Source organism: Dipteris shenzhenensis, chromosome 16 (genome assembly GCF_047967505.1).
Source record: "Dipteris shenzhenensis isolate YYH24624 ecotype China chromosome 16, Dip_SZ_1.0, whole genome shotgun sequence".
NCBI lineage: Eukaryota > Viridiplantae > Streptophyta > Polypodiopsida > Gleicheniales > Dipteridaceae > Dipteris > Dipteris shenzhenensis.
This window is the reverse complement of record NC_141611.1, coordinates 20,670,781-20,691,630: the sequence shown is the minus strand read 5'-3', so window position 1 is coordinate 20,691,630 and position 20,850 is coordinate 20,670,781. Positions and strand designations below refer to the sequence as shown.

General features: G+C 42.6%; 1 protein-coding gene across 1 annotated transcript in view; it reads left to right on the top strand.

Moving 5' to 3' along the window:
* LOC147892672 (RING/FYVE/PHD zinc finger superfamily protein) overlaps nucleotides 1-13,944 on the top strand; it is a 76,702-nt gene extending 62,758 nt beyond the window's left edge. Inside the window, exons 6-7 of the mRNA XM_087387098.1 lie at nucleotides 11,894-12,167; nucleotides 13,631-13,944. Coding sequence (XP_087243224.1) covers nucleotides 11,894-12,167; nucleotides 13,631-13,738 — 382 coding nt within the window. The 3' untranslated portion in view covers nucleotides 13,739-13,944. The remainder of the gene's footprint in view (nucleotides 1-11,893; nucleotides 12,168-13,630) is intronic.
* The last annotated feature ends 6,906 nt before the right edge of the window (nucleotides 13,945-20,850 follow it).

Sequence of the window (20,850 nt, the reverse complement as noted above, 5' to 3'; positions counted from 1 at the left end):
GATTACAACCACTCTGAATTCTCTTCCTGAGTCTTATCTCAGCTTTCATACCTCGCTGAACTTATCATTGAGGGGGGGTGCAAATCCTCTCACTTTTCATGAGTTGATAGGACTTCCGCTTCAGGAAGAGCAGACCAGGAAAAACTTGGCTTCACATGCAGGTGAACAAGCCATGCTCTCAAAGTTTAAATAAAAAATAAAGGGACAGGGAAGACATTAGTAAATCAGCCTTCCAGTGGGTCAAGACAGCCTTCACAAACGGCTAAAAATGATGCAAGTAAGCCCAAAAAGAAGGGTTTTTGTCACTACTGTAAAAAGCCAGGTCATCACATTGCAGAATGCAGGAAAAGGCTTGCAAAAGAGAAGAAAAACAGCTCCGGTATGGCTGTTTCAGATTCAGCTCCTCATGCATCTGACAGTGGGGATGCTGCAGCCAACTTTGTTGGACTAGATGCATTTCAGATTCTAGGTTGGCTGTTCCAGATGCTCGGGATAGTACAGCCACTTGTAATGATGATACTTATGCATTTTTGACTTGCAGTTATGACTCTTCTACGGATGCATCTGCTTTCAGTGTCAATGAAACACTGAACACTTGGTATTTTGACAGTGGTGCATCCAAACACATCACTTCTAGGAAGTGTCTTTTTACTTCCTTGCATCCACCTCCCGTTGGTAAGAAAGTCACTTGTGCCAACAACTCATCATATTCAGTACGTGGCACAGGAGATGTTGAGCTCATTGCCATTGATGGCTCAATTTTCAGACTTTCAGATGTCTTATATGTGCCTGGTATAACCAAAAATCTTCTTTCAGTGTCCACTCTTAACAGAGCTAGATTTCAGGTCATCTTTGAGGATGACAAATGTGCTGTCCGAGACAGGGAAGATGACTATGACTTAAGATTATCTGGTACTCTGCTGCGTGGGCTTTTTCAGCTTGATCTTTTTGAGAAAAGAGCAGCCCATGCTCTTGCAGTTTCTACCCCTACAGCTGCCATGCAGAATGCAGAATTATGGCATGCCCGATATGGCCACATGCATTACAACAGCTTGATGACACTTCAGAAGTATTCCATGGTTGATGCATTGCCACCTCTTGAGATACCTCCTCCACATGCCTGTGAAGGGTGCATTTTAGGCAACATGCATAGATTCCCCTTCAGGAAGGATGGTTCAGTTAAAGCTGTCCGCAAATTACAGCTTATACACAGTGATGTCTGTGGTCCCATGAGGACTCCATCGTTGGGTGGTCATCTCTACTTCGTTACATTTATTGATGATTACTCCAATTTCACTTGGGTTTTTGGGCTGAAACGCAAATCAGAAGTGTTCACGGTGTTTAAACACTTTTCAGCCATGGTTGAAAATGAAACCGGACTCAAGATACAGACATTGTGCACAGATAGAGATGGGGAATACTTGTCTGCAGAATTTGATGCTTTTCTGAAAGGCAAGGGTATTGTGCATCAGCTGACAGTCAGGCTGACCCCTCAGCAAAATGGCAAAGCTGAGAGGAAAAATAGAACTCTCATGGAGATGGACAGATGTATGCTGAAAAGCAAACACATGCCTCACAAATTCTGGCTTGAGGGCTTGATGTGTGCCAATTACATTTTGAATCGGGCTCCCACTAAGGCTTTAAAAACAAAAACTCCTTATGAGGTCTGGAATGATAGAAAGCCTTTAGTGGATCACTTCCGAGTCCTTGGATGCCTTGCTTATGCTCATGTGCCAGTTGAATTTAGGCACAAGTTGTCAGATAAAGCCATTAAGTGCATATTTGTTGGGTACAATGCAGAAAGCAAGGGGTACCGTCTCTACAATCCTGCTACATGCAAGATCATGGTCAGTAGAGATGTGATATTTGCTGAAAATTCAGCTCACACTCAGGCTGAATTTCAAATGCCTTCTTCTTCAGAGGATGTCTTTGAGGGGTTGCTACCCATTGCCTTGGGTTCCCCTGCTGATATTTCTGATACAAATCAGAATTTACAGCCACCTCCAGATGCTTTAGTTCTGCCACAGGATGTCTTGCCCCCTCCACAGGCAGTGGAACAGGTGGTGCAGCAAGAAATTGCAGACATACATGCAGCAAAAACAGTCCCAAATTGGCTGTTACAGACTCTCAGGGAGAGTAAAATTGATGCTCCGTTACCTGGTAGGACTCGCAGTGCAGCAAGGCACATGAAAGGTGCTAATTCAGTGGAATCAGCATATGCAGGTACTCTTCTTGATGAGGAGGAGCTTGCCACATTCGAAGAGGCAAAGGACAATGTGCATTGGATGAATGCCATGCACGATGAGTTGCAGTCCATTGAAAAAAATCAGACTTGGGATGTTGTAGACTTGCCACCGGGTAAACATGCCATTGGCACACGATGGGTTTTCAAGGTCAAACGGAAGCCAGATGGCTCCATTGACAGATATAAGGCAAGGCTGGTTGCTAAAGGCTATGCTCAGAAAAAGGGCATAGATTATGAGGAGACATTCGCTCCTACATCCCGGATGACCACCATTTGATCAGTTATTGCAATGGCTGCACATTTTGAGTGGAATGTTCATCAGTTGGACATAAAAACAGCCTTCTTAAATGGGGACTTGCTGGAAGAGGTGTATGTCAAACAACCTCTGGGCTTTGAAATTACAGCAAATGCACTTCAAGTATGCAAGCTCAACAAAGCTTTATATGGGCTGAAACAGGCCCCTCGTGCATGGTATGCCAAGATCCATGCCTTTTTGACTAGCAAGGGGCTGCACAATAGTCCTACTGAGAGCACCCTCTACATCAAGATGGATGGGGGGGAAATTTTAGTCATCCTTCTTTATGTCGATGACTTATTGCTCACAAGGTCCAATGAAGATAAAATTGCAGATTTCAAAGCTGATTTGCAGACCAACTTTGACATGTCAGGTTTGGGGCTGCTTCACTTTTATTTGGGGATCCAGTTCTCTCATGAGAGACGTGGCACTGTTATGTCTCAGTCCAAGTATGTTCAGAAACTCTTGGACAGATTTAACATGCATGATTGTAAGCCCATAGCCACTCGCATGGAGCCGGGGCTGAAACTCACAATGCATGATGCAGGAGAATTATTTGATGCCACACTTTACAGTCAGGCTGTTGGATGCCTCATATATCTCTGCAACACTAGACCTGATATTCAATTTGCAGTATCTCAGGTGAGCAGGTACATGCATAGCCCAAAAACTATGCATTGGCATGCAGTTAAGCGCATCTTCCGTTATTTGCAGGGCACGAAGTCTTTTGGCTTGCTATTTCCCAGGGGGGGTGACTTGCAGATGCATGCCTACAGTGATTCAGATTGGGCTGGTAATTATGATACTAGGGAGTCCACTAGTGGCAATTGTTTCTTTTTGGGTAAATCTTGCATTTCTTGGCTGAGCAAGAAACAATCTACAGTGGCTACCTCATCATATGAAGCTGAGTACAGGGCAGCTTTCATAGCAACAGTTGAATGTGTCTGGCTGCGACGTCTATTTGCTGATCTTCATCCGTCTTTGGAGGGTCCTTCTCCAATTCTCACTGACAGTCAGAGTGCCATTGCAGTGGCAAAGAATCCAGTGTTTCATGCTCGCACGAAGCACATTGAGGTTCACTATCACTACGTCAGAGAGAAGTTGCATGCAGGAGAGATCAGTATGATCTTTGTGTCCACACATGACAACGTCGCAGATATTTTCACCAAAGCACTACCACGTGAAAAGTTTGAGGCATTTCGCAGTGCCCTGAACTTATATCCGTTTGGTGATTGATCAGCCTTGTACATGACATTGGCACTGCAGAGGGGTGTTAGAATTATAGATATAATTCAGCAGTGACCAATGTAACTTAATAAGCTAGTCAGGGGCACTTTTCCCTCTTTAAGAGGTTTTTCCCTCTAACCGCAGTTAGTTCACTAACTATGGTTAGTGACTACTAAGGTTTTGTCACTAGGACAAAACCTTATCTCTCACTCATTGAGTTGTACTCTTTACACTCTTCTATTTGCAACTCAGCTCTCAAGCTTTGAGCTCTCCAGCTCTCACTCTCTTGCTCTCTCTCACTCTCCATTATCTCACACAAAAATACCTTGCTTTTTTCTTCAAATAAAGCTTGCTATTCCCACTTTTGTTAATACGCTTAGGCTAAGCCTCTAATGTTCAAAAATTTAAATATGTACATGAGCTTAGCCTTGTTCATCCCCACATCACTGGAGTTGCGTCTATGCGCTAAAAATATGTTGAATCATGTGTGCTAAATGCCATGGCCCGATCAATTATTCTTTCGGTCACCCACTTAGCATCCTCAACGCGGTGATTCTTATGTTGCTAGGTAAATGGGATAGGAATTGCCATGTCTCATCTGAGTCATTTGTATATCAATGATATGGTCGGTCTCTAACAACTTGGTCTCTCCTTGGAGCAAAGGTACATCCTCTACAATAGGTCGAGTCGGTGGGTCTCCATGGAAAGGTCTCAAGAGGTGCACATGAAAAGAATTGTGAATGCTTCAGTGTGGGGTAATTCTAGCCGATAGGCATTGCCATTAATACGCTCTTAAATCTTAAAGGGACCATAGGATTTAGGGGCAAGCTTAATTACAGGATGGGTCTCAATACTCAACTAGGCGCTCCTCAATATGTAGCCTGACTAGGTCACCTTCAACGAATAAAACTCTTTTTCTATCCTTGTTTGCTTGTGTCATGTAGACAGCCTGAGCGTGCTCGATGTTCTTACGGACAATAGTCAAAATGCTATAGAAATCCTCAGTGAAGCGGTCAGCTGCCTCTAGTTGATGCCTAAGACGGGTCAACGGAGTAGGGATGGTCTTGCCATAGACAATTTGAAATGGAGGTTTGCTTGTAGCAGAGTGCTTAGTGTTGTTGTACGCAAATTGTAAAATGTGTACATATTTGTCCTATTTGCGTGTTGGTCAGATACGTAAGCATGTAACATGTCACAAATAGTATTTTGTGTGACCTCAGTTTGACCATTGGACTCGGGATGAAAAGCGTTGGAGAAGTCTAACTTCGTACCAAGATTGTTAAAGAGTCAAATAAGGCATTGTGCAACAAAAGATGCAACATCAACTTTATGCTTGGGCTAGAAAAAATCTTGAACTACAATCTGATACGTCACAGCAACACCGCTATGCCCCATGTAGGGTGGCTAATGCACCTCTTCTAGGACCAAGTGACGAAACGGTGCAGTGACGCACAAGCGTTTTTCGTAGAATAGGTAGTCATCATGAATGGAGTACGAGGCCATATGGATACTATTGGCTTGCTTAATTTTATGCCAGATTTATGAAAAGTCTCGATCAGTGGCATGGGCCTTCTTCATAGGCTCGAAAGGGTTGCACTTGATGATTGAGATATTATGTATGCTAGGTCGTCGGCTCAGTGCATTGGCAATGACATTGTCTTTGCGTGGTTGATACTGTTGTTAAAGCTGTCAAAAAAGGTAGCCCATTTAATGTGTCGATCCGAGATCACCGGTTGAGATAAGGAGATGTCTAAGACTCTGGTAATCGGTCTTAATGAGTAACTCAGAACCCATAAGATAGTGCTTCCAGAGTTTAAAGGCTAATTCTTTGTCATATGTGGAATAGTTAAGTTCTGTTGGTAACTTACGTGACTCACTAGTGTCACTGACCATGACAAAGAAAGGCCTCGTGAGGTCCGGCATGGTGAAAACTGGTTTTTGGGTCATTGCCTTGTTATGTCACTCGAAAGTTAAAGTGTGCTGCTCGCCTCAAAAGAAAAGATATTCAATTTCGGACTAAATGAACTTTTCTCTGGGTTGGCATACAGTTGGTTCTCGTGTAAGAGAGAGAAAACGAGATCCAAGTGTTTCTTGTGTTCCTCTCGACTCGTGCTATAAACCATGATATCATTAAAAAAAACTACCACTATGCCTTAATAGGGTGGAAAGATAGTATTGGTCAGTCCAAAAGGCATAACGATGAGTGTGTATTTGCCGGTTTGAGTCCTAAAAGTAGTCTTGAAAATATCGGACTCGGTCACTCTCATCTGATGATACCTTGACATAGGATTGATCATGCATCAACTTGTCGAGAAGGTCACTGACTCTTGGAATGGGGGTATCGATTCTTCACCATGATTTTATTCAAAGGACCATAATCGATGCACATTCGGAAGTCCCATTTTTCTTCTTGAAAAGAAGTTTGGGTGCCCCAAATAGTGAACTTCTAGGTCGAATCAAGCCTTGGGACAAAAGATCTTCTATTTGGGATTGAATCTCTTGCTTCTCGGTAGGCTTGTCTATATTGGTACGGCCACTGGCAAGCGGGTTTTTCGGGCATTTATAAGAGTATTGTTCCTTCTCTTTGCAAGTATAACAAGTGACAAGTACATTAGTTCTGAGATTTTTCACGTGACTTTACAAGTTTCCAATTAGACTTGCGATCATAACTACCAATTTTACCACTTGTATCCTCCTCCTTGAAGAATGGAGTACATTTGTTGCTCAGGGGGGTGCGAGTAGCAAGCTTCTTCCCTGTTTCCTTTCCGACTCTGAAGCTATGGATGGTCGAATCATGCGCACATCAGTGCGAGTAGTAGGACGTAAAGCCTCCATAAAGGTACGGCTTTGCTCCTTTCGTAGCACTTTTTTAATGGTTTGCAATCGAATAGTGCGGAAAGATATTTCTCGGTGTATACATCCACACTTTCATTGAATGCTCCCATGTCTTCAGAATGTGCGTGCTTTTTGCAAGCACACTCCACCATAATTGTGCACTGCTTGTCATGTGACTCATAATAAGTTTCACCTTCTCAATCTCTTGGTATCGTTCCCCAAAAAGGTATTGGTTGAATGAAATGATCCAAGCAAGTAGAGCCTGCCCATCTCTTTTGCATATACTCAAGTTCTTCGTTGAGGTCGCGTGCATGTTGTTTCCATGCATCCAATGAATTCAATGTATGCATAGAGTCCTCTTCCTCAATAGATGTAGATGGCTTCCAAGTTGACGTCACTTGACGTAATGCATCTTTAGTCTCTTTACGTTGTTGCCTCTCATGCTAATAGCGTGCTCGTCACTCTTCCTTGGTAATTGTCGTTTGCGTTGGACTTCTCGCTGGTTGATAGTGATAGTTTCCCACATCCTTGTCTCTTTAGGGATGACTTATGTTGGATAGAAGACACTTTCGTGACATAGTTAAATATGTGCACGGTGTAAGCAAGAATTCACTATGACGGTCCATAGCACAGGAACCTCACGGTCTTGCAAATGAAGAAGCCACTCTCTTTTTGCAAACATGACTCCAACGACGAAGACAATGTGGGAAAGGCCATCCTGAAAGCACTCCAGCCACATGATAAAAAGAAGTCAAGTAAGACTAACCACAAAACTCTCACTTTTCCAATAGAGAGGCTCTGCTTGCTTGGATAAGATCCTTCAAAACCAATACTTTTTGGGGGAACGACATCGAGAGATTGAGAAGGTGAAACTTGCTACGAGTCACATGACAAGCAGTGCGCAATTACGGTGGAGTGTGCTTGTGGAAAGCATGCACATCTCGAAGACATGGGAAGCATTCAAAGACAAAATTAAGAAGCGCTTCCTACCTTACACTATTCGAAGAGATACTCGCAGGCAATGGCGAAGAATGAGGTAGATGGACAATAAAAGTGTGGATATATATACTGAGAAATATCTTTCCGCACTACAATTGCAAACCATTGAAAACGTGCCACGGGAGGAGCAATGCCGTATCTTTATTGAGGGTTTACACCCTCCTCTTTGTGCTGATGTGCGCATGCTTCGACCATCCACAGCTTCTAATGCTATGGATTTAGCATTAGGAGATGTACTTCATTCTTCAAGAAGGAGGGTGCAAGTGGTAGAGTTGGTAGTTATGATGGAAAGTCTATGTTAAGTCACATGTAAATCAAAGAACTAATGTAGTTGTCAAATGTTACAATTGCAACAAGAAGGGGCACTACTCTTATGAATGCCCGCAAAACCCACTTGCTACACGCAAGCCAGGTACTCGAGAAAAGGATGCCACCAATAACAATAGAGGCAGTGGAGGACGAACTAGTGGCCATATCAACGGCATTGGGCAGCGCAACAAACCCTTGCGGATCAACTACATTGACTGCATATCTTTTCCGTACCTCTTTCTTACGCATGACTGCACTATTGCATGGAAAAGAACATAATGTCTTGTTTGATGATGGAAGCATTCATGACTTCATTTCGCATCGTTTAGTTGAAAAACTAGGGCTTGCATCCATCAAAACGACATATAAAGTCAAACCATCTTTTCAAGGATCTCATTGTACTTGGTGCTTCCTACCCCATCAGGACATCGTGGTAGTTTTCTTCGATGACATCATGGTTTATAGCATGAGTCGAGAGAAATACGAGAAATACTTGGATCTCGTTTTTACTCTCTTATGCAAGAACTAATTGTATGCCAACCCGGCGAAAAGTTCATTTTTCCAATCCGAAATTAAATATCTTGGTTACATTGTTTCAGCTGAAGGCATTCGAGTAGATCCAAGAAGGTAGAGACGATAGTGAAATGGCTGCAGCCTAAAGATATCCGCGGTTTACGATCTTTTCTAGGTTTGTGTAGTTTCTAGTGTAGGTTCGTCAAGAACTTCTCGCACAAGGCACGTCGGTTGACAAAACTTCTACATAAGACTCATGTTTTCTCTTGCGTAAGACCGAACTCCTGCATAAGATTCGTGTTTTCACTTGGGGCGAGCAACATACTTTAGCTTTCTCGCGACTTAAATGGGCAATGATTTAAACACCAATGTTGACCATGTCGAACCACGTCGTTTGTAGAGGAGAATTTGAATCAAGGAGTTGGCGCGAGATGAGCCTACTCCTCCTAGTGTCTTGATGAAAGTATCAAGCTCGTCGATGTAGAGACCAAACAAAGTTGATGACAATGGACAACCTTGTTTGACCCTGATCGTACTTCTGATCTCTTTCGTCCATCCTACAGCCATCCGAACCTTGCCTATGACCCTCTCGTAAAGTGCCATGATTGCCCCGATAATCTCCTAACCGTACCCCAAATCCTGCAGGCCTTTGATGAGCCGGACCCTTGGCACTATGTCAAAAGCCTTTCAGAAATCCACAAAGCAGTAATAAATCCTATGTCTCCATCCTTTTGCTGCCTAATGACACCTTTGAGTGTAAGAATATGATCTAGAGTCACATGATCAACATAGAAGTCTATCTAGTAGCTTTAAGTCCCTGGCGGTCTGCAAATTAGCTTTCTTATGTATCGAGCATTGAGACATTGATCTTGGGCATGACAATCATGATAGTCCTGTAGTTTTTAAGGCTCATGGGATCCCCTGCCTTGTGAGTAGGGATGATGTTGTTAAGGGTTTAAGTATGGGAAAAAGCTAGTACAGACTGCTTCCTTAAAAAGCTATGCCAAGATTGGGGCCAGGGTACTTATTGAGTGCGTAGTCCTCTTCTTGGCTTGGCCATTATGTAGCTTCAGAGTTACTTGTCTAATGTCATTGATGGTGAACAATGCACGTGAGTTGGGGTAGGGTAGTGTGAGAGGTGAGGTGGCGGCGGGTGAGGAATGTCATATAGCATGTGTGCATAGGATTGCCGAAGTTTGGTGTCGGTGAGAGGAGAAGGGGCTTGTCACTTGAGAAATTTCTGCCAGAATTTCTTGGAGTTTCTCCTAAATAGGACATTTGGTAACGCCTCTTTCTTCAAGCAAAATGCCTTTCCCTCATCATCATACCAATTATTGCAAGGGATTGAGCCAATAGGTCGCAGGTTAGTGGAACGTATGGTGTGTAGGAAAGTGTGGAGGGCGCCTCATGGAGTGAACAGGTGATGAGAGCATCTCAATATTCCTTGTGCAAAATGTCCTAGAGATCTGTGAGTAGGGTAACAAGGCGCATGGCGTACATGGGAGATAAACGATAGTTGAAGTGGATATCATCATGTGTGGTGTGTGTCGTCTGGTGGGGGATAGATATACTAAAGAAGAGATAAGTATGATCAACTCTGGTGGGGGTGGGGAAACAAAGAAGTCAATGATGCATGAAGTGAAGGCAGGGGATCCCATGAGGTAGTCAACTATGTTGGACCCCCTGCCCCCCTTGGAAAACATATGAATCCACTGTAGGAGGGTATTGGTTTAGACCATTGTAAATGATAAGGTCATGTATCTTGCCCATGTCCAAGAAAGAGTGCTCGTATGAGGTGATCGGGGTTCACCTGTCTACGGATACTTGGGAAATCCATTCCTCATATAAATCAACATCAAGTAATAGAATAGAATCATCTTGAAAATCATTAAGTGAAACCCGTCGTGTAGCCATCCTTGCATTGAAGTCCCCAACAAGTTCCGTGTGGCTCGAGAAATCCATGGTGTCTAGGTGTAGGGCTGCGTATGGTGAGGTCTCAGCCTCCTCATGGAGACTCTAGCAAAACGTGAGGTCTTGGAAGGGAGGCAGCACACTGCATTGAAGAGGTCTTGTCGAGAGCTGTGTCAGATCCAAATCCAGCCAATTCCTGCATGTGTGTCACACCTCTTGACAAATATCATCCCTGTTTAGTACCGCCACTCCTCCCTATGCACAAACTTCACCTTCTCTCGAGTCTCGTCATGGTATAATGACTCCCATGTGTACCCTCAAACTATGGGCAAAGGGTGTTCTCGGCTTTGATGGGTGTCAGTGCAGAAAACTATATCTTGTCTTGTGTATGACTCGGATAAATCCTTGGATCTGACCATAAAGTACCACTGCAGTTCCCATAGTGCAAGTCCCAGTGCTCTGAGTCTCATAGAGCTGGTCCCCCTATGCTGGGGGACCTTTGGATGCCTGTCGAGGGTCTATCATGAGATGCCTATCTCAAACCACTGCTCAATTCCCCTCCTTGTGGGCGATCTCCTGCAGGGGTCTCCGGCTAGGGTATGCCTCTCCTCTACCTATAGGGGTGTGAGGTCCTCATCCATGTGAATCAAGGGTAGTCTTGTAGTACTGTGTGCTTTTCAAGCTTTTTGAGAAAAGCATATGGGTGTATTTTAAGCTAGAAGACATTTCTTAAATGGTGTTTGCATCCTTGTACTTTTGTTAATGATTTTCAAAGAACTACATGGAAGGCGTGCCATCTTTTGGACCTTAAGGAGAAACGAAAATTATGGAAGCTCGGTTGTACAGATCCTATGGCACATCTGTCAAATACATAATGCATTTTATGCTGCAATACATCTGAAAATTATTTAAAGGACGTGCCCTACTTCAGAAAAACCCCAAATTGTGCGGTGTTGCCAACAGTAGTAACACAATGTTATGTATGCACAGTGCACTTTATATTTCAATGTAAATGCTTGCTGATACTGGAGATTCTTATGGCCTAGCCAAACTCATGGCTAGGAGAAGAAAATTGTGGGGCTGGGTTGGGTGTGGGAAGGCAGGGGCATTTGTATACACCTATTGCCACCATCTTTGTAATGAACTGCATGCCTCTATACGGTACAACTACATGTGAGGTTTTATGGGACACCTGGTGTGGATGCTGGTCTTGTTGGGATAGAGGTAATTGTTTGAATGAAGAAGTATGCTGCCTTTTTGCCTTGCTTGCTAAGCTATCAACATTGAAAGTAGAGATGAGAACTGCTCGCTTAACTTTCTATGCAGTGACATATCACAAAGTACTCTATATTCATTGAGACAGGCTCTGTATTTAAGACACTACTATGCACTAAGGTCAACATTGTGCTTCCTCATTTGTCGTCTGACTTCCTTATTGTGTGCTGTGCCCTTCTATTTCAACTATCGTTTACCTAAAGACCCAGACGATTCTGCATGATTCTCTTAAATCTAATTCCTTGTCTGCTTTAATCTAATAAACACTTTTTCCCTGGTTACAGTGTATGCGCTGATTGCCATCTGTCAGGAACATTCTGTATGTGGACAGATTGTCCAGCTTGCTTTGAAGGTTGTGCTGGGACAGCAGGTGAATGCAGTACTTGTCTCGGAGGCGCAGGTGAAGCTGGAGCTCCACTGATTCTCATAATGGGGCTTATTGCCTTGGCTCTTTTTACTATAATTGGCATCTTTTACAGCGTTCTTGTAGCAACTATGGTTGGGCAGAGGATATGGCAACGCCATTATCATATACTCGCCAAGCGGATGCTCACAAAGGTATGCACGCAGCTTGATTGCTATATATCTCTTGTTTCTCTGATGTGTGTGTTCATGTAGATATACCTTGCTGACGTATTTTCTGAAATCTAGTCGCACTACGCACCCTGCGCATGCACAAATCGACGTGTGCACATTGCGGATGCGCACACATCTATCTACATATGCATGATTGGTTACATGTATGTGGATACATAGAGAAGTAGATAGGCAAGTATGTGGCTAGTTGAGGGAGAGGGAGGGAGGAATAAGACACCTTTGGCAAGGCAAGGCACAGGTCTGGCAAGTGATGGTAACAATGCCCTATGCTGGTAGTTTGTGGATTTCTTGAGCTAGATTAACTGAAAGCTGTCTGGGTTGAGCCCCTTCTAAAACAAATATGATAGGATTGTTTCCAAGTGATGTTGAAATATCCTTTTTTGTGTATTAGAGACTGTCCTTGAGGTTCAGCAGGTTGCTGTGTCCAGCCAGGTCCGTGTGTGAGATCTCTGCTTGCAAAAGGGTCGTCACCCTCTGCTAGAGTGGTGCGGGGGTCGCTGCCTTGTAGATGATTTCTATTTGTGATGTAGAGACATCCTTCTTTGTGTATTAGACTGTCCATGAAGTTGAGCTCTGGCAAGTTGCTGTGTCCAGCTAGGTCCTTGTGCAAAATCTCTGCTTGCAAACGACACCCTCCCTCTGCAAGAGTCTTGGTGAGGTATCTGCCTTGTGGGTTTTGCGGAGGTTGATTTATGGGTGCCTTACAGGTACGAACAGGATGATTGTGGTTGCAAATTGGTTAGGCAACTTCTTAAGCTGCTGAAATGAAGTGCAACTTCTTATGCTGCCGAAATGAAGTGTTCCTTGCAGGGGTGTGTGTCCTTTGCTTATATTGAGGGTCATCTAATTGTGGGTTGCATTCATTCACTGAAAGATGCTGCTTATCAGCCTGCCCTGAGGAATGGAGGAAAGGACTCACAATTGGAATGTACATGTGGGGGGGAGGGACTGTCCGTTTTAACTAATCTGTATTACTAGCAATCATGAAAGTCAAAATGATGTTGGAAGTAAGCGTTTTCTAATCCACGGGCAGAGATGATCATACTTGAAATGCTCAATAAATGCTTGTATGCTGTTGAAAACATCACCGAGAAATTGTATTCCACTCATTATGTCTGGTAGCATTGGTTAGATATGTTGGTATTTCTGATTCCCAGTTATAACAGAATATAAGGAATCAGCCCTGAGGCTGAAACTTGGGTTATTATCTTTCTCAATGGTTTTCGTTGCAGTGTGACACCATTAGATCGCTGTGATTTCTCTCAACTTTTTGCAAATAGAGTCTCATTGTTATATCTATCATTATTGATAATGCCAGCCACCAGCAATGCTTTTATATAGATATAGGAGCTTCTGCATGTCCCGCCCAGTTATCTTCAGATTGTACATTGGTACTTAGCAAGGGTTTTTTTCTGCTTCTGCAGGAGTATGTTGTGGAGGATTTGGATGGTGAAATGTTTGGCTCAGACTGGGCACCTCCGCTGCTTCCTCCTGAACACATACAACAGCTGAAGTCTCTTGGGCTTCTTTGAATGTACCTTTCAAAGCTTTAGGGTCAGTGTACAGTGAAGGGAGGTCCTCAAAATGGGTTGCACTGCTGAGCTTTGAAGTATGTGTTCATTACTCATTTTTGGACATGAATTCATTAAATTGTAGAGGCAAAGCATAGATAACAATTAGTCGAGAAGGCATCTGTACAGCTTAATGAGACAGCTGGTTGAATCCCCTCTTTAAAGTAGGCACGTTGTATGTGGCTTTTAATAAATTTTCCTTGCGAGTGCGTATATGATCATATTGTGTGCATCTGATATGAGAGAGAGAGAGAGAGAGAGAGAGAGAGAGAGAGAGAGAGTTTATTAGAGTCTTTGGAAGACCGATGGGTCTATGAGACTCTGAGAAACCTGATACAATAAGCTGTATGCTAAATAACAAGTACTACATAGTCATAACATCATCATCATATCAAATCAGATCCACTTCCAAGTCTGGTCATATACATCAGATACATAAGTGGAGGCCCCAAAAGGGGAGATCATGATGGGCCCACTGGTGGGTGGGGGCTGCACTAGCATGATGTCAGAGGTAGAATGCTGGCAGCTCTCTGCGGATGTGGTCCGTCGTGGCCTCCTGGCAATGGCTCTTCGTTTGACAAGGACCACGGTAACCCCTTTCGTTCCTGCTACAAGGATGGGATGTCCCCAAGCATGATTTGTGTGTCTGCCCTCTGTCGAGTGAGTTGTGTCACAGAAGGCCTCTTGGGCCTATGAGACAAGATACACATAAAACAGAAACTGCTACATCTCCGAAGAGGGGGAGTGCACATTGCAACTCCTAGAGTGTATAAAGCAATTCAGAATTATTATAGAGGATACCTAGATTCTAATGCTATCATAGTGTGACCTTCATTATATCAGTTTAAGATTGAGCGTCTTTGGCCTTAGATTTGAATTCTCTAATCAATGCTTGTCCTTCATAGTAGACTGCCCATTTTCCTGCTTTCCTGGTTTCTTTCAGGTTAGTAAGTTCAATAGGTCTTTGCTTGAGCTGAGTCGGACTGAGCTCCTCAGATATCCATATCTTTGTGCCCTTCAACTTGTGTGTTTATCAAAGAATCTTGGTCCTTGTTGCCTTGCCAAAGAGAGAAATTTGTATCTGTGTGCCCCTTTGTTGGATATTACGGATAATATCTGGATCCCATTCCAGTTGTGGTATCTTCTCCTTGAGATAGTTGTGTGTTCTTTTGAATAAGGAAGCCATCTTGTAACCCCCCCATGCGAAGATCAGCTTGTTAGTTTCTGGATTCAGCTTTGTTCAATTTATTATTTACATCGGCAGTCATCTCTTGTTTCATTGATTTCACCCGAGTCGTGTAGTACCTTGCGGATGACTTCCATTGCCTTCCATGTCATGAACTTTCCTTGAGAGCTGCAAGCCGGAGCTTGAGTTCTCGGATTTCGAGCTCTAGATAATAAACACGCTCTTGTGGATCTAAAATAGGTTTCATCTTCCGAAATGTCTTTGCGTACAGAGAAGGGGTCGCGGCAAAACCTGCAACAGTCGAATAGGAGAGCCTACTAGCCGAGGTCGAGAGAACAAAAGACTGCATCTTGGGGGACTCCATATATGGGCATGTATAAGCTGGAAGAACCCCCCTCCACTATAACTGACCCCTAATTTGATGGGGGGTTTAGTCCAATCCGAAGTGGGGGTTCAAAGACTGAACCTGCTGCTGCGAGCAGAGACCAACAGAACCTAATTGGCTGACTTGCGAACCGAAGATCTGCCAACCGGACTGAGGCTACGCTCTTGGAGTGTGACTTGAAGAAGGGGCGGTGGCTGCAAACTGAACTGAGAGGGGGAGAGCTTGTAGTGGTGACGCGACGCGACCTAGAGCAGAGGCGAAAGTGAAACTCAAACTGCCCTGTCGGTTTGGGGCTTGCTGCTGTGTGGGCGCGACTTGTGCCTAGGCAGCAAGCTGTGCCTAGGGTTGGAGGGACTTGAGCGTGGGAGGGAACTAGGCGGTTGAGAGAAACAAAGAACGTTTATTAACGTCTACGAAAGACCAAAGGATCTATGAGACTGAAAAGAAACCAGATATAATGAAACGTAAGGTTAATGTACCCCTACCCAAGGCTGATGCTTGTGACGAGAAATAAACGTAGTATATCACGCGCTCACTGTGAGGGAAATCCACAAAGTGGGAACAAACACCAAGTAGAATCCCCGCGTCATCTATCAATTGGTCAACCGTCCCTAGGTGGTTGGGCCTGCGTATGCAGTCAGTGGGACCAACACGATTGGACGACCGAGGAGAGACAAGAATAGTGGCTCTGGATCTGGAAAGGGCTGTGTTGGTAAACTGAAAAGAAAGAGTAGAGTGGACACAAACTCAGAATACTTACATTATGGAATGAAGAAGAGTGAGGTCCTTAAGTAGGCACCTCATACATGCTCACTGACATCACTGATGACTTCAGAGCTCCTCAATCATCTCCTCAATCTGCTCCTAGATTCTCTCAATCATCCTATGTGGCTCTCCACCACCTAACTGTGCTTGTGGGCACCTAACTGTGCCTCTAGCACTCACACATAGAAACCAAGGTGTGCCTGAGGCATACACCTTGAGATATCCCATCAAACCCCCCCTTAAGGGAATGCCTCAGGCTATGTCAAGGATACATCTAGTCTCATAGTTTCTCATGCCATCTCATGGTGGTCAAGGATAAATCTATGGCTAGGTTCTCATGCTAACAAGGGTTCCCATGGGTGTAAGGTAAACAAAAGGGATACAAAAAGACCTTCCAATGGTTATCTCCCCTGCATGTACATGCACACAATGTTTGCAGGAGGTACCAGGGAGCAAAACATACACATGGCCTACATCATAAGGTGACCAGAGGTGTTTAAAACACACAAAACACAATAGTTTATTTCATTCATTTTGGAGGACTATCCAGGCTGAGTACCTTGACATAAAAAGAGAGATCTGGAGCATACATAGAGATGATTTAAAATGCATAATCTTCAAAGGATGCCTCATCTTGTGGAGGCTCATCAACTGAAAGTAGATTTGCATTTTCTGTCTTTGCTTTGGTTCTGCAAAACTTCTCATGATGGTTGTTTTTGCCACAGTGTTTGCATGGATTGATTTTGAAGCAGTCCTTTGAAAGGTGATTTGTCTTTCCACAGTGATTGCAAGGTGTAAACTTGCCCTTCTGGATTTTTACAGCATAAACAGTGTCATTGCCTTTCCTGAGCTCCATATGTCTTTCTTCTTCTTGGAGAGCAGAGATAATACCTTCAAGATTAGGATTAGGAAGATTTTTCAAAGTGGTAACTATGTGATCATAATCTTCAAGCATACTCTTAAGTAACACTGCCATAGCATCATCTGGAGTAATAGGAGAGTTGATAGAAGCTAGTTGAGTCATAAGACTCCGCATGTAGTTGACATGAGCTGCCAAAGTAGTGCCACTAACCATCTTCAATTCAAAGAAAGTGATTTTAAGTGATAATTTAGAGATGTGAGAGCTAGCACAAAAAATCATGTCAAGCTTCTGCTAAGCTTCTGAAGGAGACTCTAAGTCAGAGATGTGGTGAATATAATCATCTCCTAAAGCAAGAGCAATGATACCATATGCTTTCTCCTCTACCTCTGGGAAGAGAAGGCGCAAAAACGCGTCAGGGCGCCATAGCTTGCCTCTTCAAAGTCGACTGGTTTTTCACTGATTTCTCCTTGAATATGCAGCCATTGCTGCTCAGATTTCAGCACAAGATAGCCCAGCGTGGAGAATCTACCCCTGAAAGGAATTAGAGGAAGATGAAGTATGCTGAGAGAAAACGCAGAAGCAAAAGTCGACGATCTTCGTGTAATGGCGACGAAATGAGGGCGTCTTTCTTTGATTCCTTTCAGTCAGGGGTTCGCCCCTTCGAGGTGGATCTCCAGCAGGAAGGGCGTGGGAAATGATTGAGAACCGGAGAAGAACAAGCTTAAGCAAACTTTGGGAAGAAGAGGAAGAGATGGTGAAGAAGAAGAAGATGATGTGGCAGAAATGGGCTCAAGGGGGATCAAAGGGCTCTGATACCATATTGGTAAACTAAAAAGAAAGAGTAGAGTGGACACAAACTCAGAATACTTACATTATGGAATGAAGAAGAGTGAGGTCCTTAAGTAGGCACCTCATACATGCTCACTGACATCACTGATGACTTCAAAGCTCCTCAATTATCTCCTCAATCTGCTCCTAGATTCTCTCAATCATCCTATGTGGCTCTCCACCACCTAACTGTGCTTGTGGGCACCTAACTGTGCCTCTAGCACTCACACATAGAAACCAAGGTGTGCTTGAGGCATACACCTTGAGATATCCCATCATGCTGGTGTCGAGAGAGAAAATCAATGATAGAATGCTGTTGTCGCTTGGGCCAGAGAGAGAGAGAGAATTTAGTTTGCATTAAAATTTGCCAAGTTTTAATGTCGGTTAGGACATGAAGTTTTTAATTCTAGCATTTCCATCTGAACAATATCATTTCAAGAAGAAGAGAGGGGAGAGAAAGAAAGAAGGAAATCTATTAATATCTATGGGAGGCTCATGGGTCAGAGAGGGCACAATTTTATCTTTAGCCTTTCTAAAATATACATGAGTTTTTACATTGACTTTCTTGTTACATGGGATATTTTAGCCCAACTAGTAAGGGCGGCATATCATTCAATATAGAGACTCGTGTCAGATTCAATGCAACTTTGCCATGTTTGGGACTTTGATATGCGGGTTGGTACATGATTTTTGTAACCCTAGCATTCAAGTAGCACAAATTTTAGGTTCTATAATTTGATCATCATTGTCAACTTTAGCTTGTTGGGAATTACAAAGCAACATTGGAATACTAAATGCTCACATGGAAGAAAGTTTTGTAGAAGCTCTTCAACTTCTGATGTAAAATGTAGAGGAGATTTCAAAAATACAAAGAATAACACTATCCAATGGATGACTTGGATAAGAAAAGTGGGCATTGAAAGCTTCAAGAGCTTGTAGGACAATTTCATAGCTCATCTCTATCCATGATGAAGGTTGTGGGAGAAGTGTTCACAAAATACTGCTAGACTCTACAATACATCATCCCAAATTTGATTTACTCTGATCAAAGGCAACCTCTGAGTCAATGCATAAAGTCGTGGAATAAGCCAATGTAGCTACCATATAAAAGAGTAGTCAATGTTGCTACTATAAAAGAGTTTGATACTGCAGGTGTAAGTATGAAGGCATATCGGCTCATATTAAAAAGTTAAAAGAACGATGCCTTTTAATTGGGACAAAAGTAAAGGTCCCACCACCAAAGTTGATAGATGTTGATAAGGCTCGTCATTCTGTCAATTTGGGAGTACTTGAACTAGTTGGTGACTCTCAGTATGTTTGTAATATAATTAGTGTGAAACCACATGATGGAAAGATGGAGAAGTTCGAGCTAATAGAGAGCAATAGCTTTGTGATGAATGTCTAAAGAGGGTTGCAAGCCATGGTCAAGTTTTGTGAAAATTGAAGATTGCCCTAAAACTAGATGAAAGTGAGGTGTTCAAATGTCAAAATTAGATAGTAGAATTGAACATGAGGCTGGCCCTTGATGAGTTCAATGTTCAATCAAAACAAGAGATTTGAAATGTAGATACATTTAAGGTAACACAAATTTGGTAGGTAGCTACATTTAAGGTAACACAAATTTGGTAAGTAGATACATTTAAGGTAACACAAATTTGGTAGGTAGCTACATTTAAAGTAACATGGATCTTGTTTTTGTAGCTATGTAATTGCATATCTTTGAGATGACTTGGAAAGTAATCTATTGTATTTTTTTCATGTCCCCAAGGAATCACATGAAATACTTTATTAACAAAATAGACATTCCTAATATGATAATAGACATAATAGTGGTGAGCTAGTTGATGTTGAAGACTATGAATCCTACAAATTAAAATGGCATCTAGCTACTAATATGGAAGTTATTAAACGTATGTATGGTGATTCACATGAGAGAATATAAACACCCTTGTCCATTGTGCATTGGAGAAAGAGTAAAAGGAAGAAATGTACAGATGCAAAGAGAGCGTGGGTTGGTAGACTCGGAGACATTGAACAAAAGGATGTTTTCAAAACCACTCTTCGATAGTCCATTAGAGTGAGTGCATATTTGTGCACTTCATGCTAAGTGAGGATAAAAGACAAGCTTGTTCATTTGTACATTTTTTATGCATATAACTTAAAGCTAGAAGAAGAGAGTCAAAAGATGATTGAAAGAATGGAGAAAGTGCTTTCAATTACGGGATTGTAGTTCAGACAAGTAAAGATGAAATGAGGAAAAAATATCAAGAAAATCATGCAATATTTCATGCAAACCAAGTTTTCATGGTGTAAAAGCTTTGAGATTTCTATTTGCAAAGAAAAATTGACAAACTGTCTGCCAATGAGTTTGATGTATGGATAAAGTTGCATAATTCCTATTGCAAACAAGGGGGAAAAGGTTAGAGAAGGTTGGAAATGGCTCGAGTGTCATTAGCACTTGATGCTTTGGTACCTCTATTGGGAAAGAAATTGTTTAAGAAAGATTATGTTTGAGACTTTTGTCGGTATTTTGAATCAATTTTTCATCAGTATGGAGATTGCAAAGGGAAAAGGCTGCTTCAACAATACATGATAAGCTCTTATATGTAGAATTTTGAGCATTTCTTGCTATTGTGAGTTGTCATATGTTCTAATCTGGTTTGTACATTGCTAACACACTTTATATGCTTACACATCGTACATGGCATGACTCTATGAAGCATTGGAGTCTGGTCCATTTTAAGGCATGGAGAGATCTCATTGGTAAGAATGATGTCATATAATTAAGCTAGCCAAGATGGAGATGGTAGGACTAAAAGTGATCCGGTGGTATAGTTAGTACAATGGTAGTATAGGTGAATTGAATTAAAGGATGTTGGAACTATAGCATCCAAAGAATCCTTGGTGCTTTGAGATTCAAGAGCTAAGCAAAGGAGAACTTATAAATCGTCATTGGCAAGACAAGAGCATGCAATATGGGATGCAACTCTCAAAGGGAAGCCAGTGCATGGATACAATTAAATGAACTCAAATGGTAGAAAAAGTTC